A 24066-nucleotide genomic window follows, 5' to 3' on the forward strand; every position below is an offset into this window, starting at 1 on the left:
TTCAAAGCTTGCATTGGAGCTGGGTTGGGTTCGTGATCATGGCATGGCGATCGGCGTGGATTTTGGATTTTGGATCAACGTGGATCAACGAAGATCAGAGATCATGGTGGGTTGTGTTTGGATCATTGAGCTGTGTGGGGCGTGGGTCAGGTGGTGGATTTGGAGTTGTGGGTCAGGTGATGGGTTTGGATGGTGGATTGGTGTATCATGGGTCAGGTGGTGGCGTGGGTTTGGATCGGTGGAGATTGGTGGGTTTGGATTGTGGAGATTGGTGAGTTTCTCGGTGGAGATTGGTGGGTTTCTTGATGGGTGGCATGGTGGCTATGTTTTTTTTTTTAAAAAAAAAAAATTGTTGTGGCTGGTGCTAGGGGCAGAGGGATGTTAGGAGTGTTGTAAAATGGAGTTTTGGTTCTAGTGGGATTTTGGTGGGCAGTGGGCAATGGTGGTGTGGTGGGCATGGTGGTGTTGTGGTGGTGATTGGGTTGTTTGGTTGTTAAGAGAGGGATAGAGGCAAGGACAAAAATGAGAGAGAAGGGAGCGATATATATAAATATATATATATATATATATATATATTATTGTATAATTTATATTATTTTAATGTGTTGTATTATAAAATAAAAGTTGTGATGCTGGAGTATTGTAAAATTGTATGGTATAATTGATAAAGTAGTTTTTTGAGATAGTAAAATAAGATAGGATACAATTTTCAGATAGTGATGCTCTTAGCAAAGTCATTTCTAAAGGGGTCACGATAGAGCACAAATATTAGGATCTTTCTCCCTTCCACCAAACCACATCTCTCGAGTTTCAAAGGCAACAAGCCTTGCTCTTTCTGCATGTCTGGGATGTGGATGACCCATGCCATTCCTCGATATACCCTTAGGTTTCTTAGTTGTATAACCTGAACCTTGGGAATCCTTCCTTGAGCGATCTCTTTCTCGTTTTGTAGCTTTCCTTCTTTCTTTGCTCATCTCCTTATGGTAGTGTCCAAGAAGGTTCTAGGGACCATTTTTAGTTTGTTTCTCTATTCAAGGGAGGTTGGGTCATCCTTGGGCCTTATTTATTACCTCATTGTAAGGTATTCTCTCTTATTAGTGACTTTGATTTGGACACAAGACCCAAGTGCTGACTCTTGTTTCTCTAGCCTCTAGGATATATTTTATCAGGTTTTGGGCCTCACTTGTTGGCCCAAAGATGTGTGAAAATTTGAGTATCAATAGGGCTCACACATGTTCAATACAAGGTATCAACAAAATAGTGAAATACTCGAATATCATAGAAATGTTATTGGTCTTGGGCCACTCTTGTTAAAATCATTGTCTGGATATCCCAGTTTATGTAGCATTATGATCCTTCTAATGCCACCCAAAGTCATGCTTGAAATAGCTTCTTCAATAGTTGATAAATGAAAAGTAAAACAGTTAAAGGATTGCAATTGTTTTTTTTTTTTTTTTTTTTTTATAATAAATATGCTTTTATAAAGTTTTCATATTTTTTTAATTAACATGAACATAACTAAAGTCATTTTGAGAGTCAATGATAGCTCAATTTTAACTGGAAAAAAAATGGAAGAATTAAATTGAATAAATTTGAAATTTGGACTAAATTTAACAAAAGTAAGGTTATAAAACTTGTTAGGGCATATGTGATTCAATGTTAGGAAGATACAACATTTTATGTAATTGGCTAATTTTTTGGCAAAATGCACTTTACTTGTAATTTGGTAGATCTAGGATGTGTTTAATGCTTCAAGAAACAAGGTTTCAAGTTCAAGTGTTAAAAACATGCAAGTCCGTCCAAGAATCAGGTAATGAAGTGCTAGTTTTTAAAGCTCGGCAGCTAGCATCTATCGAGGTTTAAAAGCTGCTGAAGCTTGTGGCTCGACAGCTAGCTCGATAGATGGCTATCTATCGAGGTTTATGAAACTCAATTTTTCAGAGATGTTTTTCATCCAATTCGTGGGTATATGTTTGGGCTTTCTTTTCTCACAACCCTAAACATATATAAGGATTATTTTAAGGGCCGTCAAAGGTTACGCATAGTTGCGCAAGTGTGAAGCAAAGTCTTGTTAATGCAAATTGGACTTCTTGGAGAACTTTTCACGACGTGGCATTCATTCGGAATGCCAAGTCGTTCTGTCAGATTTCTCTGACACTGACCTACTCACTGTCATCCACAGTAGGGGTTGGGAGTCACTTTGTGGCGTCCCGGTCACGTGCCCTTTAGTGATCATACAGGAGTTCTACTCCAATATGTATGGATTTGATTACTCTATACCTCAGTTTTCTACTTGCATTCAGAGTATATGCATGGTAGTACTTCAGATATTGTATACGAGGTACTACATGTCCCTTAGGTAGTGCATTCTGACTACCCTAGTTCTGAGTGTTTGAGGATAGTTTCCAAAGACGAGCTCGCGTCTCTATTTTGTGAGACACCTTCTTCATGGGATGATCGTCAAAACACCTCATGCTCGGCCTTTGCTAAAGGTTCGAGAATCCTTAACATGGTGATGACAGTCGTTCTTCATCCGTTGTCTTACTATAACACTATCACAGAGCCTCATGCTCAGTTTTTGTTATCCCTCATTGAGGATCTCTCTATCGACTTCCCTTCACACTTTATACTCTCCCTTATAGATGTCTATAAGGATACGGTGACTCGTAATAAGCTCATTTTTCCTTCCGCTATCACGAGACTCCTTCACCATTTTTTCGTCTTCTATCCTGAGTCTCCCCACTTCTCATATATGTGTGCCATAGATGTAGCTACCGTTCAACGGAGCATAGCACAGTTAATGATTGTTAGGACATATGTGATTCAATGTTAGGAACATATGTTAACATTTTATGTAATTGGCTAATCTTTTGACAAAACGCACTTTACTTGTAATTAGGTAGATCTAGGATGTGTTTAATGCTTCAAGAAACAAAATTTCAAGTTCAAGTGTTAAAGCCATGCAAGTTTGTCCAAGAATCAAGTAATTAAGTGTTGGTTTTTAAAGCTCGATAGCTAGCATCTATCGAGATTTAAAAGCTGCTGAAACCCGTGGCTTGATAGCTAGCTCAATAGATGGCTATCTATCGAGATTTATGAAACTTAGTTTTTCATAATTGTTTTTCATCTAATCCATGGGTATATGTTTGGGCTTTCTTTTCTCACAACCCTAAACATATATAAGGATTATTTTAAGGGCTGTCAAAGGTTACACATAGTTGCACAAGTGTGAAGCAAAGTCTTGTTCATGCAAATTGTGACCGGAGACAGAATTTGCCCTAGTTCATCTTTCTCTTGAAGAAGCTGCTATGTTTGTACACCGTAGAGTTTTGTGACCAAGGAGCTTCATGATCTTCATCGTGTGATGAATTGAAGAACTTTGTGGTCAATATCTTTCTCAAGTTGGTGATTAAGTCGTGTACTGAGATTTGTTAATTTGTTAGTCACGTACTGGGAGCCATACATTGAAAGGAGAGATTGTTACTATAGAACAAGTCTAATTGGGTATTGGGGTAAGGGTTAAACTGTAGGTTGGTATAAGGTATTGGAATTCTTTTACTTGTAACCGCTTGTTTTGATAATAGTGGATTCTCAGGAGTGGTGACCTTAAAATCACCCGGTGGGGTTTTTGCTATGTAGGTTTTCCCCATTCGAAAACAAATCACCGTGTCAATTTATTTTCCTCTGCATATTTAGCTTAATTGGTAATTTGTTTGTGCTACCATGCATCTTGCATGTTAATTTGATTAATTAATAAACTTGACTAATTAATCAATTAATTCATCACAAGGGGTCAATACATTCTTGGCCTAACAGAACTAAATTGAATTTTAGACAAAAATTAAATGGTGCAATTACTAGATAATAGTTAACTTCCTTGTGTAGTCTCCCTAAACATAAACTAACAATACACCAATGAGATATGTGAACTAACCGTTTGTGATATAGAGACTCTAGAAAGAGTTTAACATGGTTAATTAAATGATGAGGTTTTGTGTGTTTGTTTCTCAAACCAAAAAAAGAAGAAGGGTAATTGTCCCACATTGCTTAAGAGAGTTTGTTGAGTGTAATATAATTTGCCCCACCCTTTCTTAAAAGTTACTTTGGCTTTTGAGTAGAGTTGTATTGTGCCTTTATGTTAGAATCCCTTTTCTTCTCCCTTGTGTGTGTGTGTGTGCACGCGCGCGCGTGTTTGTTTCTCAACAAAAAAAGAAAAGAAAAAAGATAAGGTTCTAAACAAATAAACCCTAGTCCAAAGTCAAGCAAAGGGCATCCTGTAGATCCTAAGAAACCTGACCGTGCCAAGTATTATTTATTAAAAGGAAAATCATTATGTTCTTAGAGTTGGAATAACATTATATTTAGGATTTAAATGGACAAAAAGTTAATTTTTTGCTTTTGAAAGTTTAAGTTTGATTTGTTACATTTTGAAAATTTTGGACTTAATTTGTTAATTTTGAAACTATAAATTTTAATTTTTGTAGATAATTTGATGGTTGGGTGAAGGTGTCAACTTATTGAGCTAAAAGACTTTTGACTTTTATGAATTTATATATGATATAAAATATAAACTATGTATTTATAATATATATATATATATATATATATATCAAAAGCAAAAGTTGAGAGAAAATCCAAGTAGATTTCAATTAGAGTCTAATTTTGCACCATGTGTTTTATCTAATCTAAATTTTTAAATTTTTGTGCCAAGTGAATTAATTTAGTGTAGAAAATGAGAAGTCCAATATAAATAAACCATAAAAAACCTAATCATATATCTAACTCTCTATATAAAATTAGTGAAAGAGAGAGTTTGAATGATTTTATATTTATAAGCTATTTTTTTGTGTAACTAAAAAAAAAAAAAAAAATCAAATTTATAAGTGATATATGTAAATGGACTATGGTACTATAAACCTTCAAGTTAAAATATACCTTTGGGCTTTGGGACAAGCCTCTTATATGTGAGATACTTCTTTTCTTTTTCATTCCAAAATCTTAAGGTATGCCATAACTTTTAGGCCATTCTTCCAATTTTAATCTTCATTTGTGCTTTAGAATTATGTGATCACAAGATATATGGTTGAACAAACAAGAAATATAAAAAAGGGAAAGGGATACCCTCTTTTGATAGGAGCTAAGATCTCTTCATGTGTGGGTAAGCTCTTTAAAGCTAAAAGGACAAATTAATAGGTCACTCATACCTAAGGGATCATGCTCCAACCTAGGGCCTAAATGGACCCTATATGGATTAGTGGTCAACCTGTTAATGTACTCAAACTCTATCATAAGCAATAGCACATATTGTGAGTTGGTGGGATGAACTTCGGAATGTCTTGGTGTTAGAAAGCCGGTGGTTCCTAATAGAGATGGATAGGAATTGTAAGAGAATTGACTTAATTTGAGGTAGTCACCCTCCATAGAGAAATATTAAGAGAGAGAGATGCACTAAACAATGAGTTGGTTTATTCTTCAATTGATATCTAATGTTGAATTACAATCATTTATTTATAGGATACTAGCTCTAATGTCATTGGCCCACATGGCTCAAGATAATTCGCTAGTTAATTCAAAATGTGGTCTATGAATTAAACCATGTGTTAAATGAGTTATATGAGCTCAAATCCTAACTAACTCATCCTAATCTCAACCAACTAGCTAACTACCTAACTAAAGGGATTGCAACAATTATTTCATATTCCTAACATTTCCCTCTCCTTGAAAACACCTTGCCCACAAGGTGTTGTGAAATGACACCTTCATTAGGGGAAACCGGCCACTAATCCAATACACCAAAGCATCTTGATCGTTGATTACACAAATAGCTCCAAAGCAATTAATCACAGCCCATGACATAAGAGCATAACGTAAAGTAGTCGTATTGAACTTAACCTTCAGCAATATAGAACTCAATTTCTTGTAAAAATTGTGATAATCTCGGCTATGGAATCCATCATTTATCCCACAACTATCACTAAGAAAAGAAGCATCTAGTTCATTGGCTTTGTGACAACCACTAAGCAACGAGATTTGGCCCCCAACATGAATGTGTGGTAAGTCTACGTTTTCATTCTTGATTGCATGAACAGACCCATTTGGTGAAACATGAGTTTGGCTAACACCAATGAGCATTGAATTACTCACAAGAACATGTGGTTCTTGAATAGTAGCCTTCAATGGATTGTCACAGGAAGTAAATCCAAATCTAACGTGTAGTGCTTGAATAAAGGTATCCCTTACTAACAAATAACTCAGTATCTTTAGCATCTTCGAACCACACCAATGCTTCCCCATCCATGTGAAAATAGGTCATTAGAAGCTTTTCATGATCTGGGGTCTTGTAATAGTTGAAGTATTGGTTTGCTTTATAAACCTAAGTAGCAGGTTCTTCACCCTTGAACCTAGGAAAATCAACCTTGATTGATTTTGGAAAAGTTATGGCTAGAGCATTGCTTGATATATGATTCTCATTGGATCGAGGTGTTTGGGGTTGTTGTCTTCTTGATTTTGCATTAGATAATTTCTACAAAATTATATTAAGTTTTTTCTTAACTTCTTGAAAGTTGAAAATAGCTTTGTCTAGAAGTATTGTAGATTTAGTATCAACCACGACTTCAGGATGAGCAGCTTTGATACCACTTGTTAGGAACCTGATGGTTCTTAATGGGGATGGATAGGAATTGTAAGAAAATTGACTTAATTCGAGATAGTGACCCTCCATAGAGAAATATTAAGAGAGAGAGAGAGAGAGAGAGAGAGATGCATTAAGCATTGAGTTGGCTTATTCTTCAATTGATATCTAATGTTGAATTACAATCATGTATTTATAGGAGACTAGCTCTAATGTCATTGACCCACATGACTCAAGATAATTGGTTAGTTAATTCAACATGTGCTCTATGAATTAAGTCATGTGTTAAATGAGCTATATGTGCTCAAATCCTAACTTATCCTAATCTCAACCAACTAGCTAACTACATAACTAAAGGGATTACAACAAATATTTCATATTCCTAACACTTGGCTTGAATGAAGCCTCCACTTTCCCACTCACCTCCAACCATGGTAAAAGGACAATGAACTAAGTGAAAGTGTGTGCGTGTAATCATATTAGAAAAGCCTTACTGTAGCCAGTGACTAGCTCAGTTATGGAGCTATGTGTACACCGCCACGTCGAGACTCTCTTTCGAAAGTAGATTTAGGAGATGGAACACATTGGAGTCAAACTTCTCTATCCCTAATGGAGTCGCCACTGTGGATGCAAGTGCCCATGACGTTTTTGGTAACTTCTTCTTGTCGATATCGTATTTTGTCCAGTCCCAATTCACGTGTCAAAACAAATGCCAAAATCCAAAAAAGTAAAAAAAAAAAGACCTGTATTTCAAGTTTCAAATCCAAAAAGGGTAACAAATAAATACAACATGATCAGATAGTGGATCAAAGGGTCATAACATTTAAAAACCCTTTTGATAGCAATTAAGGCCAAAACCCTAATTGGGTATGGTTAAAAAGTTGAATTTTTGATCCAACCGTTTAATCAAGTTGAATTTTAGACCATCTTGTAGGGCATAGTTTTCCCTTCAAAACAATAGTTTATAAGCCAAAATCAGAATTAAAATGGATGAGATATCAACAAAATACCAAAAACCCTAATAAATACTTCACCTTTTTTTTTTCCAGGAAAAACAGGCAGTTTTTTGGATTAACTTCGTGCAAAAAACTGTACTAATTGGGCAATAACTGAAGTGATCTAGCTAAACCAACTTGAGTGTGAGGTCTTGACTACTTCTCATAAAAAGGGCACGATGATATCTACTACGATTTGGAAGAAACAAATTTTTTAAGGAAAAACGTCACAGAATTTTCAACACTGTGTCATCTTCCTTCCAGACACTATATCCTAATGACCGTAACTCTAAATCTTACAAGGTCAGGACCAATGGAAACTAGACATCCAGAGATTTCCAGAACTATAAAGTTTGAAGAAAACAGAACTCATAAAAGCCTCTAAACAACTGCATGAAGATCAGACTAGAAATCGGAAAAAAGACAAAGTAGCTTGATGAGGTGGCAAAAGTGGGAGGCTATGTGAAGTGTGCCATGGCACACATTTCATAGTCTCCCACTTTTTATGGCTCTCCTATAAATACCCCCTATTTTTTGTAAAAAATATGAAAAAAAAAGAGGAAAAAAGTATGAAATCCCTGGGAAAAAAAAATAGAAAAATAGAGTGAAAATAGTGGAAATTTTTTGGAAAAATCCTTAGAAAATTATGAAAAAATCTCTTTCCCCTCTCTTTAGAAAACCCATCACAAAAAAAAACCTCTTCCATTTTTATTTGTAATTTATTGTGGGTAAGCTTATAGGGATAGGATAGTTTTTCTTGTAACTATACCCATCCCATTTTCTTTACTCTTTCTCATGTAAATATCATCCATTTATATATATGAAGCTCTTTTATTTATTTTGACTTTTTATTTTACTTGCTTTAACTTCCTAGTTTTATGTTGTTGTGTATCTATCTCTTTATCTTTATGTCTATATTATTTGTTGTTGGTTGTGATGTTGTAGTTATATTCCTAGATGTTTATTGAACCATCTCCTATATCTAATATGGGAAGTACCCTTAGGGGGAAGAAATCTCATTTCATCTAGACATCTAGGAATTTTTATGTTCTTGCTTATATTAATGTCATCCCTTTTTATTTCAAGCTTTCCCCATCCCCTTTTACTTTAATGTCATCCCTTTTAATTTCTTACTCAAATCCCCCTCCCTTTTATTTATTGCACTCTAATATATATATATACACACACACTACTATCTAGTCACCTAAAAAAAAAGATTTTCTATCTATCCCTTTTAAATGGGTTTTAAACTTCAAGTAAAGCACAATATAGGTATGTCATCTTAAGGATGGTTGATGGCTTAGAACTCCCATCCTTTTTTGTTGAAGCACCCATAAGGCTTGAAAGAGATTAAAACTTATTTAAGAGGGATCTCTAAAAAACTCTTTTTCTTAATGAACCTTTACTTTATTCAAGCTCTTTACTATTTTTGTCATTTAAATTCCAGAACTTTATTTTTCTTGTCATTTAAGTTTCAGCTCTTTACAAATAAATCCCACATGAAATACAGGGTACAAAAGATTGAACAAAATTACAATCAAATTAGGCATGGAATTAAAGCCAACAAAACACATAATTGTAAATTACAACTTTATAGGAAGGATAACTGATTTCTTTTACATGTTTTTACTCAAGGCCGCTGTTTTAACTGGAATTGTTCTTGGGGGAACGTACGTTATTGGAGTCAAACTGTTATATTGTATTGTAGATTAAATTCTGAATTTTTTGCTTGTTATAAATCAATGGGACACTTTGATAACTATAGATATGCATCTAATTCATTATCCATTATATTCACTTTTTCCTTGGTTAATTGTGATACTTATATTTGTAATTGAACTTTTGTTGTGTTGCTATATAATTATAGAGTTAGAGAAACTAGTTATATTGTGTTGAATTTGCTTTAAAAAAAATGCACATTGCAATGAATTGAATTAATTTTCTTTTCTTTTTCTTTTTCTGGGAGAGGGAAGGGGGCATTGTTCACTAGGATAAGCAATCTAAATCATACAATTTGCTAAAAAACATAACCTTGTTTGTTCCACAATTCCACAAAAGACACTAATTAAATTACTGTGGAGAAACTGCTCCTCATAATTCCTATTTGATCCACAATACTGTAAATTGATAAATTCCTGAGAAAGTTTATGGATAAGTTCTTATAAAAAAGGCACAACCAGAGCACATAAAAACTAATAATTCCTTCTCAAAGACAAGCTAATAATTATGTTCCTTATATCATCTAGTAATAACAAGAAGAAAAGACCATTTATGCTTAGTAGTAGGGCCACCAAATTCATTTGTCACTTCTTGTAAACAAAAAAATTTCATTGCAATTTTTATCCACAACCAAATGAACAAAACCCAAAATAAAAAGGCTTTATAGCCTAGCTAAATTAGCTTCACAATATAAATGTGATTGCAGTGTTTTAAGAAAGCCAAAATAGTCACATCTTGATTATGATCCCAACCAAAATATATACGAGTCATGTTCTTTACATTTAAAATTTCATGACCAATTTCTCATAAAAAAAAAAAAAAAAATCATGAACAAAGCCAGCTTTACGGTAGCTTGAGTAGACTTGGCTTCTATGTCATTTTACAGTGTTGAAATTTTTTTTTTTTCAATTAGTACAGTAACCATAGAATTTTTATTTCGATTTTTTTTTTTTGGTTACAATCATTACAGTCATTAATTTGAACTTACTAGTCAGACTTCTACCATAGCAGTAAATAACATACTTTTTTATCATATGAAACATTGATAAATTCATTATTATAGAAAAAAGAACACAAGTTGTCAATGATTCATTACCATACAAAAAAGAACACAAGTTCTACAACTCAGTGCAATTTAGCACCACACAAACAACACCAAAATATTTTTCTCTTTTAGTTTAATTTAATTTACTCTTTTAGTTCTACAACTTAACATTTTATTAAAAGAAAAATAAAATCACCAAATTTTGGAAGATGATTTTGAACCAAGAACCCAGAATATTTTGGGCATGCACAAACAAACATATAAAAATATGTAATTCATTACCAAAATTTTGAGCTGAACTTATAAAATATGATTAATAACAATTCAAGACAACAAAAAAATTCCTCACAAGTTCATTTGTCAAGAGCCATGGATTGTATGTATAAAATGAACTACAACAGGAATAATACATTGTTGCATAGTGCATGGTCAAAATGATTTTTAGTATAGCTCATGACCAAGAATTTCCAATTTATGTCAAAAAAAAAAAAAAAAACCTCCTAAAATTGCTTAAGAGGTAACAACAACAAGCAAGGCAATAACAAAAATCAAAGCAAAGGGGGAAAAACAACAAGAAGATTAATACACTCACTCATTGCAATTTTTTTTTACACTAATACATGAAAAGCCCATCCAACCACTATTCATTGGTTTCAAATCCCAACAAAAACTATAACCATAATACATATTTACACTAAGGACACACACAGGCTCACCATCAAACAAAAATTCAATCACAACATATTCAGCCATAACCAAAGCACAACAATGAGTTGTTATGGTTTTCAGTTGAGTTGTGGAAGTAATGCAAGTTATTAAAAAACCATGTAACCAAAGTGACTACAAATTAAATCCAAAAAGACTAAGATTAAAGAATCAATTTCATTATAGAAATTATAAATAACAAACTTCATGGCTAATGATCTGCATTTGTAGTAGTTTCTAAGGATGCCAGGAAAATTGAAAATATGTAAAAGTAAATTTTGTATAATTAAGAATTTGATCATTTGTGCTACCCATTTAATTTCTTCAATATCTAAAGAGTGTCACTTGATATGAATCATTCAACACAATAAAAACATGCCTTTTTAACAACACATCTACAAGAAGTCTTTAAAGTCAATATTATTTAATTACCTCCAAATGGAAATATATACTGTCAAAATTTTTCTGTGAATGCCTTTTAGTGTATTGAACATTCAAGTTTTGGTCAAATAGCTCATAAAAGTTCAAACTTTCATCATTAGGAACCTAGTAATAAGCCCATTGAATACAAATTACAAGGATTTAAGCATTTTTAAACAATTGACAAAAATGCAGGCAATATAAGACTTGATTTCAATTCCTAAGCTAAAAACCAAAAACATAAAAAATAAGAGAAAATAGAATTAAATTCAGCACCAATCAATCAATCAACAATTGTGACACCATTATTTACTTTCCTTCCTTTCCTAGCAACCAAATAGAGTTTATTAAAAAAAATTAATAAAAAAATAGAGATAAAGGAAAACCTACCGGGTGGTGGTCTCTCTCTGAAATAAGCCCAAGTCTCTAAACCAAATTGACAAGGTTGGCTCATCACAACCACCACCTCCAATGGTGGCTTCTTCTCTCCTTTTACTAAACACTCTTTCTCTATCTTTCAATCTCATTTCCCTCCATAGATCAAGCCTAAAAAAGCATCCACTTCTCTCTTACCCGATTCTCTTTAAACCCTAACCCTTACTTTCTCTGATCTGGGTCTGAATAGCATTAACTTCTCTCTTTACACCCAATTCTCTCCAAACCCCAACTTTTACTCTCTCTGATCTGGGTCTAAAAAGGGGTGCGAGTGTTTGGGGGTTAGGATCTCAGATGGTGAGTTACTGTTTTTTCTTTATTTTTGCTGATGGGTCTGAGTTGGGTAGGCTAGAAGTAGTGACGACGGGGTTGAGGGAGAGGTAGACAGGGTTGAGGGAGAGGCAGAGACCAAGGGTGGAGGTTCAGAGAATGGTGCGTTAGGGAGAATGAGGGAGAGAACCCGGTTGAAGTGAGAGAGAAAGGAGAGAGAGTTTTAGTGAAATTCAAATTTGGGAAGCTGAAATGAAAACAGAAGTGAGCACACGGATTGCTAGCTTGGATTGGTGAAGTGCCAAAAGAATGAGCCATTAGATTAAATGGAAGGCTAAGATTTGTGCTATTGCATAGGGTATTGCACCGGATTTTAATCCTATTTTGTACCTAAGGGAAAAAGAAAAGGGTGCGGTAGAATTAGAGTAGTGCACATATGAATTGGCATAACTTTGTTCTACAACTCGACATATGATGAGTTGTAATCGATAAAAATGGGCAAAAATGGGAATTTAACCATAATTTTTCAACTATATAGTTAGTAGTCCCGATTCCCAAACTATATTATTTACTAGCATCTCGAGTCTATAAGACTCGATTTTGGCCTGTAAATCGAGTCTCAAAGACTCGATTTCCATGGTCTGATCACGTCCGATGTGGCATATTTTTCCACGTGGCGACTACATGGAAATCGAGTCTCTAAGACTCGATTTATAACCCTTATAACTTTACACTACAAAGAACTTAGAACATCAAAGAAGAACCCAGAGGAAAAAAAAAAAAAAAAAAAGATTGAGATTGGAGCGGGTGAGCCACCACCATGAAACCAAAGAACCCACAGCCACCATCGTGCGCGACCAGGCCGAGCTCTCTCTCTCTTATCTGATCTGAGTCTCTAGATTCTTTCTCCCTCTGATCTGATTGTACTGGGATTGGGGATTCTTTCTCTCTCTGATCTGATTGTACTGGGATTGAGATTGTTGTGTTTCTAGATTTCTTAAATTTTTGGATATTTCGGCTTGTACGAGAGACTTGAGACTTAAATTTTTTTTGGTTTATAAATCAAGCCTTAGAGACTCGATTTCCAGGTGGGAAAAGAATGCCACATCAGACCATGGAAATCGAGTCTTTGAGACTCGATTTATAGGCTAAAATCGAGTCTTATAGACTCGAGATGCTAGTAAATAATATAGTTTGAGAATCAGAACTACTAACTATATAGTTGGAAAATTATGGTTAAATTCCCATTTTCGCCGTAAAAGTGTGATGATGGTAAAAGTGTGATGATGGCCATGTAGAGACACACTTTTACTAATCACTACTTACCACGTGATTGATCACAACTTATCATATGATGAGTTGTAATGTAAAATTTGTAGAATTAAAATATCACTACGCATCCTTGGTGCGGTGGTTACTCTACAAATATAAGTGCTTGTGGAGTGTAGGGGTAGATTTATACACATATACACTTAGATTAAGATAGAGAAGAATTCTTATCTTGTAAAAAAAAAGAAAAAAAAAAACTTTAGATAGATGATTTTATAATTAGGATTATTATTATAGGATCTGAAAATTTCAAACTAGATCAGGTGGAAGTATCGGAGTGGGAGTGAAGGATGGTTGTTAGAGGTTGGGTTGGGAAATAGTCGAAAAACCTAAATGGAGTGGGTGTTGGTAGTTTGAATGGGAATAGGAAGATGAAGAAAAAGGTGTCAGCAATACTGTATCACTATCCTTGTCCAGACGGCGCTTTCGCTGCATTGGCGGCTCACCTTTACTTCTCCGCCACATCGCTCCCTGCTCTCTTCTTTCCCAACACTGTCTACAATCCCATCAAACCTCAAAACCTTCCTCTCCATGAATATGAAATCGGTGATCTCTACCTCCTTGATTTCGTGGGTCCCTCCGGATTTGTCCAACAACTCTCCTCCATAGTTGACAGAGTAATCATCTTGGACCATCACAAAACTGCGCTATCCGAAACTTCGCTTCTTCCTCCTGACAATGTGAGTAAGGTGATAGACATGGAGAGGAGTGGGGCCACCATTGCTTTTGATTATTTTAAGGATAAGCTTATTAATAATAATAATAATAATAAACATGATGATGGTCATTTGGGTGTATATGAGCGTGTTAGGCCACTGTTCGATTACATTGAAGATGGAGATCTTTGGAGGTGGAGGCTTCTCAATAGCAAAGCTTTTAGCAGTGGTTTGAAAGATTTGAGTGTCGAATATGATGTTCGCTTAAACCCCACCTTGTTTCAACAGGTAACCCTCCTATTCCTACTACTACAACTTTTCTATGCCTCATCAATTTCTTCTTTAAATAAAAAATGAATCTTTGGCAGTTACTTGGCTTGGATGTGGAGTCTGTGATTACTCAAGGCATGTTGAGCTTATCACACAAGCAGACATTAATAGATGATGCTCTCAACCACTCTTATCAAATTGCCCTTGCTGCTGGACGTTTTGGACATTGCCTTGTATGCAAATTAATTTTCTCTCTCTTAGTTTCTGTTATGCTCACTCATTTTAATTTTTTTTTCTACGTTTCCTTATTAAAAAAAAAAAAAAAATGGAGAAATTGAATTTGAATTACTAATCTTGCCCACCAATTTGTAGGCTGTTGATGCAGACTCCATTTCAGAGTTGAGGAGTGAATTAGGGCACCAATTGGCTACCAAAAGTCGTAATCAAAATTTGAGGTTTGTCATAAATGCTTTCTTTCATTTTCATTTTGTTCTCTACAATTTTTTATTCTTCATTTCTAGCTTTTGTGCATAAGCTTGAAAGAAATGTGCCATGCCAATAGTTAATAGCAAGAATAACTACTGTAAGACTGATACATGAATAAAGAAACTTGGTGACTCAAATGATATGGATAGTTCCAAATGGATTCATTATTATTATTATTTTTTTTTGATCTATGTAGTTCTTCTGAAAATTATTCAAAGCTTTACGAAAATTTTGATTGAGCAGCAAGTTAACCCTCTGTATTTATCTTTTGCCAGTCCACTTCTTGTGTTTATACTTTTGCAAGAACACACAAACACAATTTGGAGTGTGGAAATTCTAAGTGGATCAGTAACACTATTCTTTCCATGAATACATGATGTATTGAGCAATTATAAAGGTTGGAATCAATCTAAATTTCACATAGGAGGTAGAGTCGTCTTTCCGATTACTGATTCAACTGGGGTGGACTTTCCTTTTGCTAGTAACTATAATATTTATAATATAAGCTACATAGAAATTTATTCATTATAGCTTAAAGGGCTTCTGATTCTGAAGCACTTAGTTATAGTATATACAAAAGGAACATGATTAAACTCAAGAACACTTGCAGCCTGAAAAATACATACTAGAAGTCTCTCTTTGCAGATTACGCAACTTTGTGCTGTGGAATGCACGTATCTTTTTTTTTTTCCTAGAAATTACTTCAGTATGATTAAATGGGAATTCTTTCTAAAATCTATAGGCATTTCTTTCTTGAAATCCCTACATTTTCCGTGCAGTGGAAGGTCACAAAAGGATCCTTGGGTGGGGTATTTTCCTAAATGTAGAAGGTCAAGCATTGGAAGCTTTTGAAATGTTGCATTTAAGATGGGGTAGTTGTCAAAAGAAAGTACTCCATTTAAAAAAAATTAAGTGTTAACTTTTGGTAGGGTCCAGCTTAACTAGGGCACCCATTAGTGTGCCCAACCCACTAATAAGATGAGAGAAACTGTCCCTCTAGTATACACATCTTATTTGGCATTGAAAGGGGACAGCTTTAACCATCAGTAACCTACAGTACAGAGCCCATTTCTATTCTCTGCAAAAGCTCTCTTTCTATCAAAAGTAGACTATTTTCTTTTTCTCTGTGGTCTAAGTTGGCTCTAAGGTTCCATGAATTACCCAAGATTCTTGAACTGTGGATCGTGTGTTGGTTATTCTAATAACAACCTTCCACCATGAGCAGAAGATCAGTGAGTCCGTGGCCATGTAGGATGACATGGAAGCAATGTGGGTGATTCGTTATATGATGTGACAAGGTATTGCATGTGTTTTGATTGTCCAAGATATCTTTCCACTGACAGATAATTAAATGTGTATGAAACCTTGAGTTTTAATGGTTAGTACTGTCCCAAAGCAGCTTTACAAATGAAAGGTTGACTAGAAGCAACCTATAGCATGGAAAAATGTGGATCAGATTTTGTTATACATAATTTCACCTTTTCTAGGTAGAAAATAAGCCAATGAGCACTGCGCTGCCTCCCTCAACCCACCCTCACTCTCACCCTCACCCTCACCCCCAGCCGCTGCCACTTCATCTTTCTTTCCCTTTCTACCAACCTCACATGTTCCTACACCTTCTCCTTTCCCTTTCTTGTTCCCACCACAGTTTCCACCACCTTTTGGCTTTCTCCCATACCCCCATTTTTGTCCCCCCACTTCAATATCGACTACCTCACCCTCACCCCCTCCATTTCAGTCTTTTCCTAAAATTCCTTTACAAACCACCTTCTGTGCCTAACTTTCCTTTAATGCCTAAACCTACACCCCTTTCTGCTAACCCTTTACCCACACCATATTCCATCAAATTATCCCCATACAATACCTTGCCTAAACTTTTTTCTGCTAGTCAAGGGAGCAATTAAGGTTCTTTTCGTATTGATGCAAAATCTCTCTCTCTCTCTCTCTCTCTCTCTCTTTTGTTTGTTTGATGGTGGGAGGTCTGATTTATATGCTATCCATGAGAGTCGTAGGAATGTTAAAAGGCATGGATTATATTCTTTCTTGCTTTGCTGATATTCGTGATTGGGTCCTAGGGAAGGATATCCTTTGTAAGTGACCCAGAGAAAACAACAAGTTGTTGGAATTTTGTGGTAGATCGAATAAGGCTGGTCTCTTTGTGGAAATAGTTCTTTATCATGGTGGAGCTTGTCGAGGTTGTGTTATGATACCGACAAGCTCTAATCGTTCTGGGTGGTCCTTGTTTTGGAAAGAATTATGCCGGTGCTTATCTGGTGAAAAACCACTACTGTTACAAGGGGTGACTTCTGCAAATGCTGGTGGTTTTGATCCATTAGCCGGTGGTGGTTGGAATGGGAAAAATGTGCTTCATTATGGTAATCAGTGGAAGTTAAGGAATTTTGAAAAGCCAAGAGGTATTGAGTTGTCTTGGGACAAAATGTGATTCATGGAGACACTACAGTTAAAATTTCTGATATAAATGGTAGACCCACGCATGCTTTTGGGTCATCTAGAGGTTGGAGATGATAGAGTTTGGAACTTGAGATTTTATAGAGATTTTCGTGATTGGGAACTAGAAGCAGTTTACTCTTTCCTTGAATTTACCGAAGCTCGGATTCCTAGGGATGCGGGTTATAGACAGTCTACTTTGGTGCCTTAATGGCAATGGTAAGTTTGATACCCGGTCCGTTTACAATTTGATTCGGGATTTTCCCAACTCTACCTTCCCTTGAAAAGGTGTTTGGAAAGTAAAGGTTCCTAAAAGGGTGGTGTTCTTTTTGTGGATAGTAGCTCATTGCTAGATTTTTACTTTGGATAATCTCATGATTAGTGGTTGTTTGTTGGCAAATTGGTGTTATATGTGTTGTTGTGATGGGGAATCTATGAATCATCTCCTTCTTCATTGCCCTGTAGCTCATTCTTTATGGGTGCATATTCTTTAGGTTTTTGGGATTCAATGGGTTATGCCAGGCTTGGTGAAGAGTTTGTTATTTTGTTGGAGACATTTTCTTGGGATACATAATTTATATATTTGGAATTTAGTTCCAGGCTGTTTGATATGGATCGTTTGGATGGGAATAGAATCGTTGCTTGTTTGAGGGTACTGAGAAATTGTTGGTTTAGTTAAAAGATTTGTGCCAACGAACTCTTTTTGATTGTTCTTGGTGTAGGGGTTTCTCATATTGTTCTGCTATAGAGTTTTTGCTTTCTCTTAGAATATAGTATCTTGATTACTCTTCTTCTTCTTCTTCTTCTCTCTCTCTTCTCTCTCTCTCTCTTTTTTTTTTTTTTTTGTGCGTGTGTGTGTGTGTGTGTGTGTGTGTGTGTGTGTGTGTGTGTGTGTGTGTTCATCATCATGAACACCTTGTATTCTTTTCTCTCTCTCTCTTTTATCAATAATATTCCTCTTATTACCTATCCAAAAAAAATTATTTCTCTTTCTTATCCCCCCACCCCCCATCTCCCCATATAGTCCTTGTTGAGGGTGAGCTTTCATGTATGGCTTTCAGCTGGCTCAAGATTCTTCCTAAAATGTTAGCCAAATAAAAAATTTTAGAGAAGAAGAGAAAATTTGACATTCAAATGAAAATACTTGGGAGATTAAATAATAGAACTAGATAAAGAGTTTTGAAGTAGAAACTTTGTTATCTATCTGAAGGAGAATGAATGACCTTTTTCAAAAGTTCTTTCACTAACGTGATGACTTACACTCAATCACTGATTGTATCAAGATTAAAAGGAGTCCAAAGGGATTCTTTCTAGTCAAGGAATGGTATTTAACTGCAGATATTACTTGGTGATATAAGGCAAAAGATCTGTCCATATCTTTTATGTTTTGTTTAGATAAGGGTTTTTGAGGTGTCAGAGGTGAGAATTTACTCAAAAATTTTATCTGAGGATTCTAATGTTTACTTTCCTTGTTTGGATTAACAAGAAAGTTGTTTCGAAAATCATATGGAATTTTGAACTTGGAATTTCTTAGCATCCAAATCCCAAGCTCAAATTCCATGGATAAAGTTGTCAATTACTAATTCTACCAGCACTACCATTTTCATACGATTCAACTATTACTCTTCATATTTCCATAACTGTTGTTGCCACTGCATTCATCATTACCACAACTTGCCATAACCTGATAACCAGTTACCACCGCTGCTGCCATCACCACACCATTACCATCGCCCCAACACTTCTACCACAACACCATACCACCACATTTTTTAAAGAAGCTGTTACCACTACCATTATTATCATCATTGTAATTACTATAATACTCTAGTGTCTTAATTCTACATATAGTTTTCCAAACAATGGAGATCTAAATTGATTGAATTAAAATTCTTATTAATTCTAATCCCATCATTTTGTTCTTTATCCACTTGATAGTCAATTGCTGATTGCGTGAGATTCTGAAAGATTCAACAATGTGCATGGTAGTGTGTAAAAATGGTATCTTGCTTGTCATGTAAGTTGATACCATAGGATTTATTCAGAATTTAAGTTATGTTATGTGTACTTTCTAGTATAAAATATCCCCAATGGTAATTTTGATGTAGGACAAACCAAAACTTGATGCAACATTAAAATTGAAGAAAAAATTAAAAATTAGGAGTTAGCACCAGATTATGGGGAAAATTCTAACAAATATTTATTAATCAATCATACTTGTCTCCATTGGAATAGAATAGCATGCTTTCGTAGATTACTATGAGTAAACCCTATCTCTAACTAATATAGGAAAATCCTAATTTTGATTCAATTATGATATCCTAATTATTGAATTACAAAAATAAACTTTACTCTAGGATATTAAATAATCTACTAACAACTTAATTAACTAATAAGACTTAAAATGAAATCCAATTGGCTTCTAAAATTAAATAAAACAAAATTAAAATAATAATTTTTTGTGCTTCCCGCATCATTCTCCTCTAGTTTGAGAGAACTTGGCCTCAAGTTTTAAAGTGTTGGAGGATAAGAATGTTGGCACATGGCACTTGTACCAATTCTTGAATCATCTTTGGCATCGCCAAGAATAAACATGTCCTATGTTTCAAAATATTATTAATTTCTGTTGGAATTATAAAATCAGTAAATGGAATCCATGTTGCAAATTTCTTTGTCAAATTTTAATCACTGGCAGCTATATATCGAAGCTATTGGTCTTGTAGAAAATTTCTATTGGAGAGTAAGTTGAGGAGGCAATGTCGGTTTTGGACTTTCAGTGTTGATGTATGCATTTTTTTACCAGTAAATGATTGTTAAATACTAAATATTGGTTTTTAAGTGACAAGCCCAACCGGTAGAGAGAATCGGCAGTTTTTCCTGTTGGTTCTGGCCTGTACTATTTTCAAATTGCATAGAAGCCAATGAAGACCTGGTTTAGCTCGAAGGAGATTAAAGGAGTTCATTCTCAATCCATTAAGTTGCACTTAGTCCATATTAATGTGTTGTTCAACAATCACTCATTCACACCTTCAGTTTGAAGTTCGTTTGGATAGTGCAGATCCATATCTTGCTTATGCTTACTTGAAAGTTGATGCCTTGGCTATATTTAGATGTTAATATGTTGCAACATTACATATAAATATTTTGAACTTAGTCCAGTTCCAATTTCATTTATCTACCATTGATCAAAATTCCTTTTGTTTAGACTCAGAATGAGGTTGATATTGACAACCAAGCTCCAGCGTTGCTTTCAACTTTGAGGTGCCATAATCATGGAAACATTTTAGGTCCATCCTATCATCTCCATTTTCAAATGTGTCCATCCTGCTTCTGTTATATTCAAGGTGCTATGGGCTTTCATGTCTGGCAACTGATCATTCTCTGTAATAACACATTGCTAAAAAAAGGATTTGATTTGGACATACAAATTACCATGTTTTGGGTGTAATTTATTTTCATTTCCTGCCCTCCTAGAATTCAACTTGAATATCGTGTATTTGATGTAGATCACTTTCATTTGCATTAAGTTGGCTCCTGTCCTGATAAGCTTTTTTGATTGTTTATTTAAAATAGGGGAAGGTACCCCCCCTTCCCTCCTCAAAGAAAAAAAAAAAAACCCTTGAGTTCGCCCCCCTTTGACAAATTAAACCCTACTTTTTATATTTTTCCATATTAAATTGTAGGCTTTATATACCATGAGAACTATCTTTGTCCTTGTCTTTTAAAAACCATTAGTGAAACTACCTACTTGGTGGGAGGAAAATTTTGATTGGTGCCTATTATACCCAAGTGACACTACTGTTACTGGTTTTCTTCTTCTTGACATTAGAGAGAGAAACGCTAAGGGAGGGAGAGAGCGTGAAACACAATAGAGAGAGGGGACAATACTAGTAAAAAGAGAAATTTCAGACATAAATAAGAAAAAGTGAATGATATTTGAGAGAGGAATTGAAGTAATGACTGCCAAGAATAGGTTCTTTGTTAGTATGGGGATAGTGTTCGGATTGTCATAGTTTATAAAATATCAGGCTTAAAATGGCAAAATCAAGTCAGGATTTAAATTGTCACAAGAGGCAAATTTTGGTGTTTTTTTGTTGTCCCCCCCCACCCCCCTCCCCTTTTTTTTAATTAAAAAAAAAAAAAATTTAAAATTTTTTATACTTTCTAGGTTAAATTCCACATTTGGTCCTTAACCTTTGCCCCATATTTCCAAAAGTCCTTTAAAATGTTTCATTTTAGTCCTTATGGTCACACACACACACACACCATCCACTGTTGGATGGAAAAGGATGACGTTGTAAATGGAAATCATTTAACCCTAATAATTTATTTGATGTGGAGGTTTGCTTGTGCAAACCTATTTCTCTTGAGCGAAGTGTTGAGCAAGAAGGTTCACTCAAGTGAGCTGTTGAGGGAGACTGAGTGAACTTTCTGGTTTGGTGGGGTGTGTGATTCTTCTAATTTTTTTTAAACAATGAACCCTCTGAATTATGAAATTTACGTTTTGTGGAACTAATATTTGGTTGTGTACTCAATGTGCATGTGTGTGTGTGTGTGGGTGAGGTGTCTTTGTGCCTTACTAGCCTTTTTGTATTTAGTGTATGTAAGTAATCAACTAGGGGTGTGTGTGGGGGTATGGAATCATCTTCTCTCTCTCTCTCTCTCTCTCTAGTCAACTAGGGCTGTGACAGATAGTATGAATCAATTGTGTATGTGTATTGAAACATTTTAAAAGATAGGGACCATTTTGAAACATGGGGCAAAGGTTGAGCACCAAATTTATTTATTTAGATGCCATCTGCTGCACACACACACACACACACAGAAGCCAAAGCCATCCTCTATATGCTTATTTATAAATTATGCATTTTGCATTCTCTTAGGGGCATTGGAGCTGTTGTATACAGAGTCCCTGAGCTTGAAAATGACCAGTTGCTGAAAATAAGCCTTAGGAGTGTGGACAGTGAAGACACAACACCCATCTCACAGGTTCATTTACATATTTTTCTGAAAGAATTAGTTTTCTACCCCTTAACAAGGGTATATTTGGTAATTGCAACTGAAGAGGTAAATGTGATTTGCAAATCCTTCTCAGGAATTCGGAGGTGGTGGACATCAAAATGCCAGTTCTTTTTTGTTGAGCTTTGCAGAATTTGAGCAGTGGAAGGTTTGTGGAACTGCTTAAATATAGGTAAGTTGTGGTGCTTCATCACCAAGAGCCTTGTAGTTTAATAATATTGCTTAGTGTTATTTATGAGGAGAACGAAGGTTTAAACCTCCTCACTTGTTGTGACAATTGAATTATCAAAGAACAAAGGTTGTAGCACTTCAGCCCATAACTGTATGAACAAAGCGGAAGCTATGATCATAAATATGGACATGTTGAACTTCTAGTCTTTGTTTGATATCTCATACATTAGTGTCCTTTTTCAGCTTCTTCTTCCTCTTCTTATTCTTCTTCTTCTTCTTCTATTTATTTATTTTTAAATGATAATTATAATTTTGGTTCCTAAAATTTGTGGTAAAAATTCTATTTTGGTTTTACATACCGTTAGTTATGTAGACAGACAAATAGATTGAGGGACCAAATTGCATTATTTTTTCAAAAACAGAAAATTTAGGAACTAAATCTAAACCTTTTGAATTTAAGGGACTAAACTTAATCTATACCAAATTTCAGGAACAAGGATTATAGTTTATAAATTTTTCTTTTCAAAATTTGGCTACATTTGTTTTTTAATAAGAATTTGGTGACTCGTCAACTTTATTGAAGAAAGCGGAAGAATATGGTATGAATTTTCTTTGTAAAAAAGTAAGCTTAGCTATGAATGCAGTTTAAATAGAACGACTTCTCAAATTTAAAATTTTAAACTATTAAGGATGTCAGGGAAAAAAAAAGAGAAAAAAAGAAAGAAGATTATCTGATATAATATGATGAAATACTTAGTTACTCCGTTTGTGAAATACTCATGATTTTAAATTTTTAGTATTAACCAAACAATAGAAAAATGTTGTCTACTCCATTGGAGTAACTAACACATCGTATTTCGTCATATTATACTTTAGTTACTCACCAGCAATGGAGTAACGAAGTATTAACCAAACAATATGATGAAATACTTACTAAAAATCATGAGTATTTCACAAAAGAGAAAAAAAGAAAGAAGATTATCTGATATAATATGGAGTAACTAAGTATTTGTGGTGATAGTAATAGTTGTGATGTTGGCGATGTCAAATTCAGTAATTGTGGTGGCAACGAAGGCAATAAGTGTAGTGTGATGTTGGTGACAAGAACAATGGTAATTTTTTTTTTTTGAGAAATAATTATAACATGTTGCTAATTCCGCAGCTTGAACCCTTTCCCCTCTAGACTTCCAAGCACTTTGTGCATGGGGAGATGCCAATTCAGCTACAAGGCCTTTGGCTTGTAGTGTTAGTGTTAGTGGTTCAATACTAAATTTTGGTTTGACCCTTGGAATATTGACATTTATATTAAGGAAAATGAGTAAATAACTTTCTTATTAGCAATAGGATTCAATTAGCTTAACTGATAAAATTTCTGATAGTTGAATAAGAGATCTGGATTCAATCTCCATCTACATAAAAAATCGATTGGTATCTTGGTCTAATGATAAAGAGTTATTAGTTGAAACT

The 24066-nt window shown here is 34.8% G+C and overlaps 1 protein-coding gene across 2 annotated transcripts; it reads left to right on the forward strand.

Moving 5' to 3' along the window:
- Positions 1-13734: 13734 nt before the first annotated feature.
- Positions 13735-22841, forward strand: LOC115965684. Of its 2 annotated transcripts, none has more exons than XR_004086138.1 (5): positions 13735-14493; positions 14574-14708; positions 14848-14930; positions 20615-20753; positions 22293-22380. XR_004086138.1 is itself a non-coding variant. In XM_031084971.1 (5 exons), the coding sequence occupies exons 1-5, from the start codon at positions 13921-13923 to the stop codon at positions 22592-22594; spliced, it is 987 nt and encodes a 328-aa protein (XP_030940831.1). In that variant the 5' UTR covers positions 13749-13920; the 3' UTR covers positions 22595-22841. The 2 variants fall into 2 exon arrangements, 1 of the variants encoding a protein (XP_030940831.1); XM_031084971.1 differs by lacking the exon at positions 20615-20753 and adding an exon at positions 22505-22841 and having other exon boundaries at positions 13749-14493; positions 22293-22398.
- Positions 22842-24066: the final 1225 nt, after the last annotated feature.

Source organism: Quercus lobata, chromosome 10, assembly GCF_001633185.2.
Source record: "Quercus lobata isolate SW786 chromosome 10, ValleyOak3.0 Primary Assembly, whole genome shotgun sequence".
Taxonomy (NCBI): Eukaryota; Viridiplantae; Streptophyta; class Magnoliopsida; order Fagales; family Fagaceae; genus Quercus; species Quercus lobata.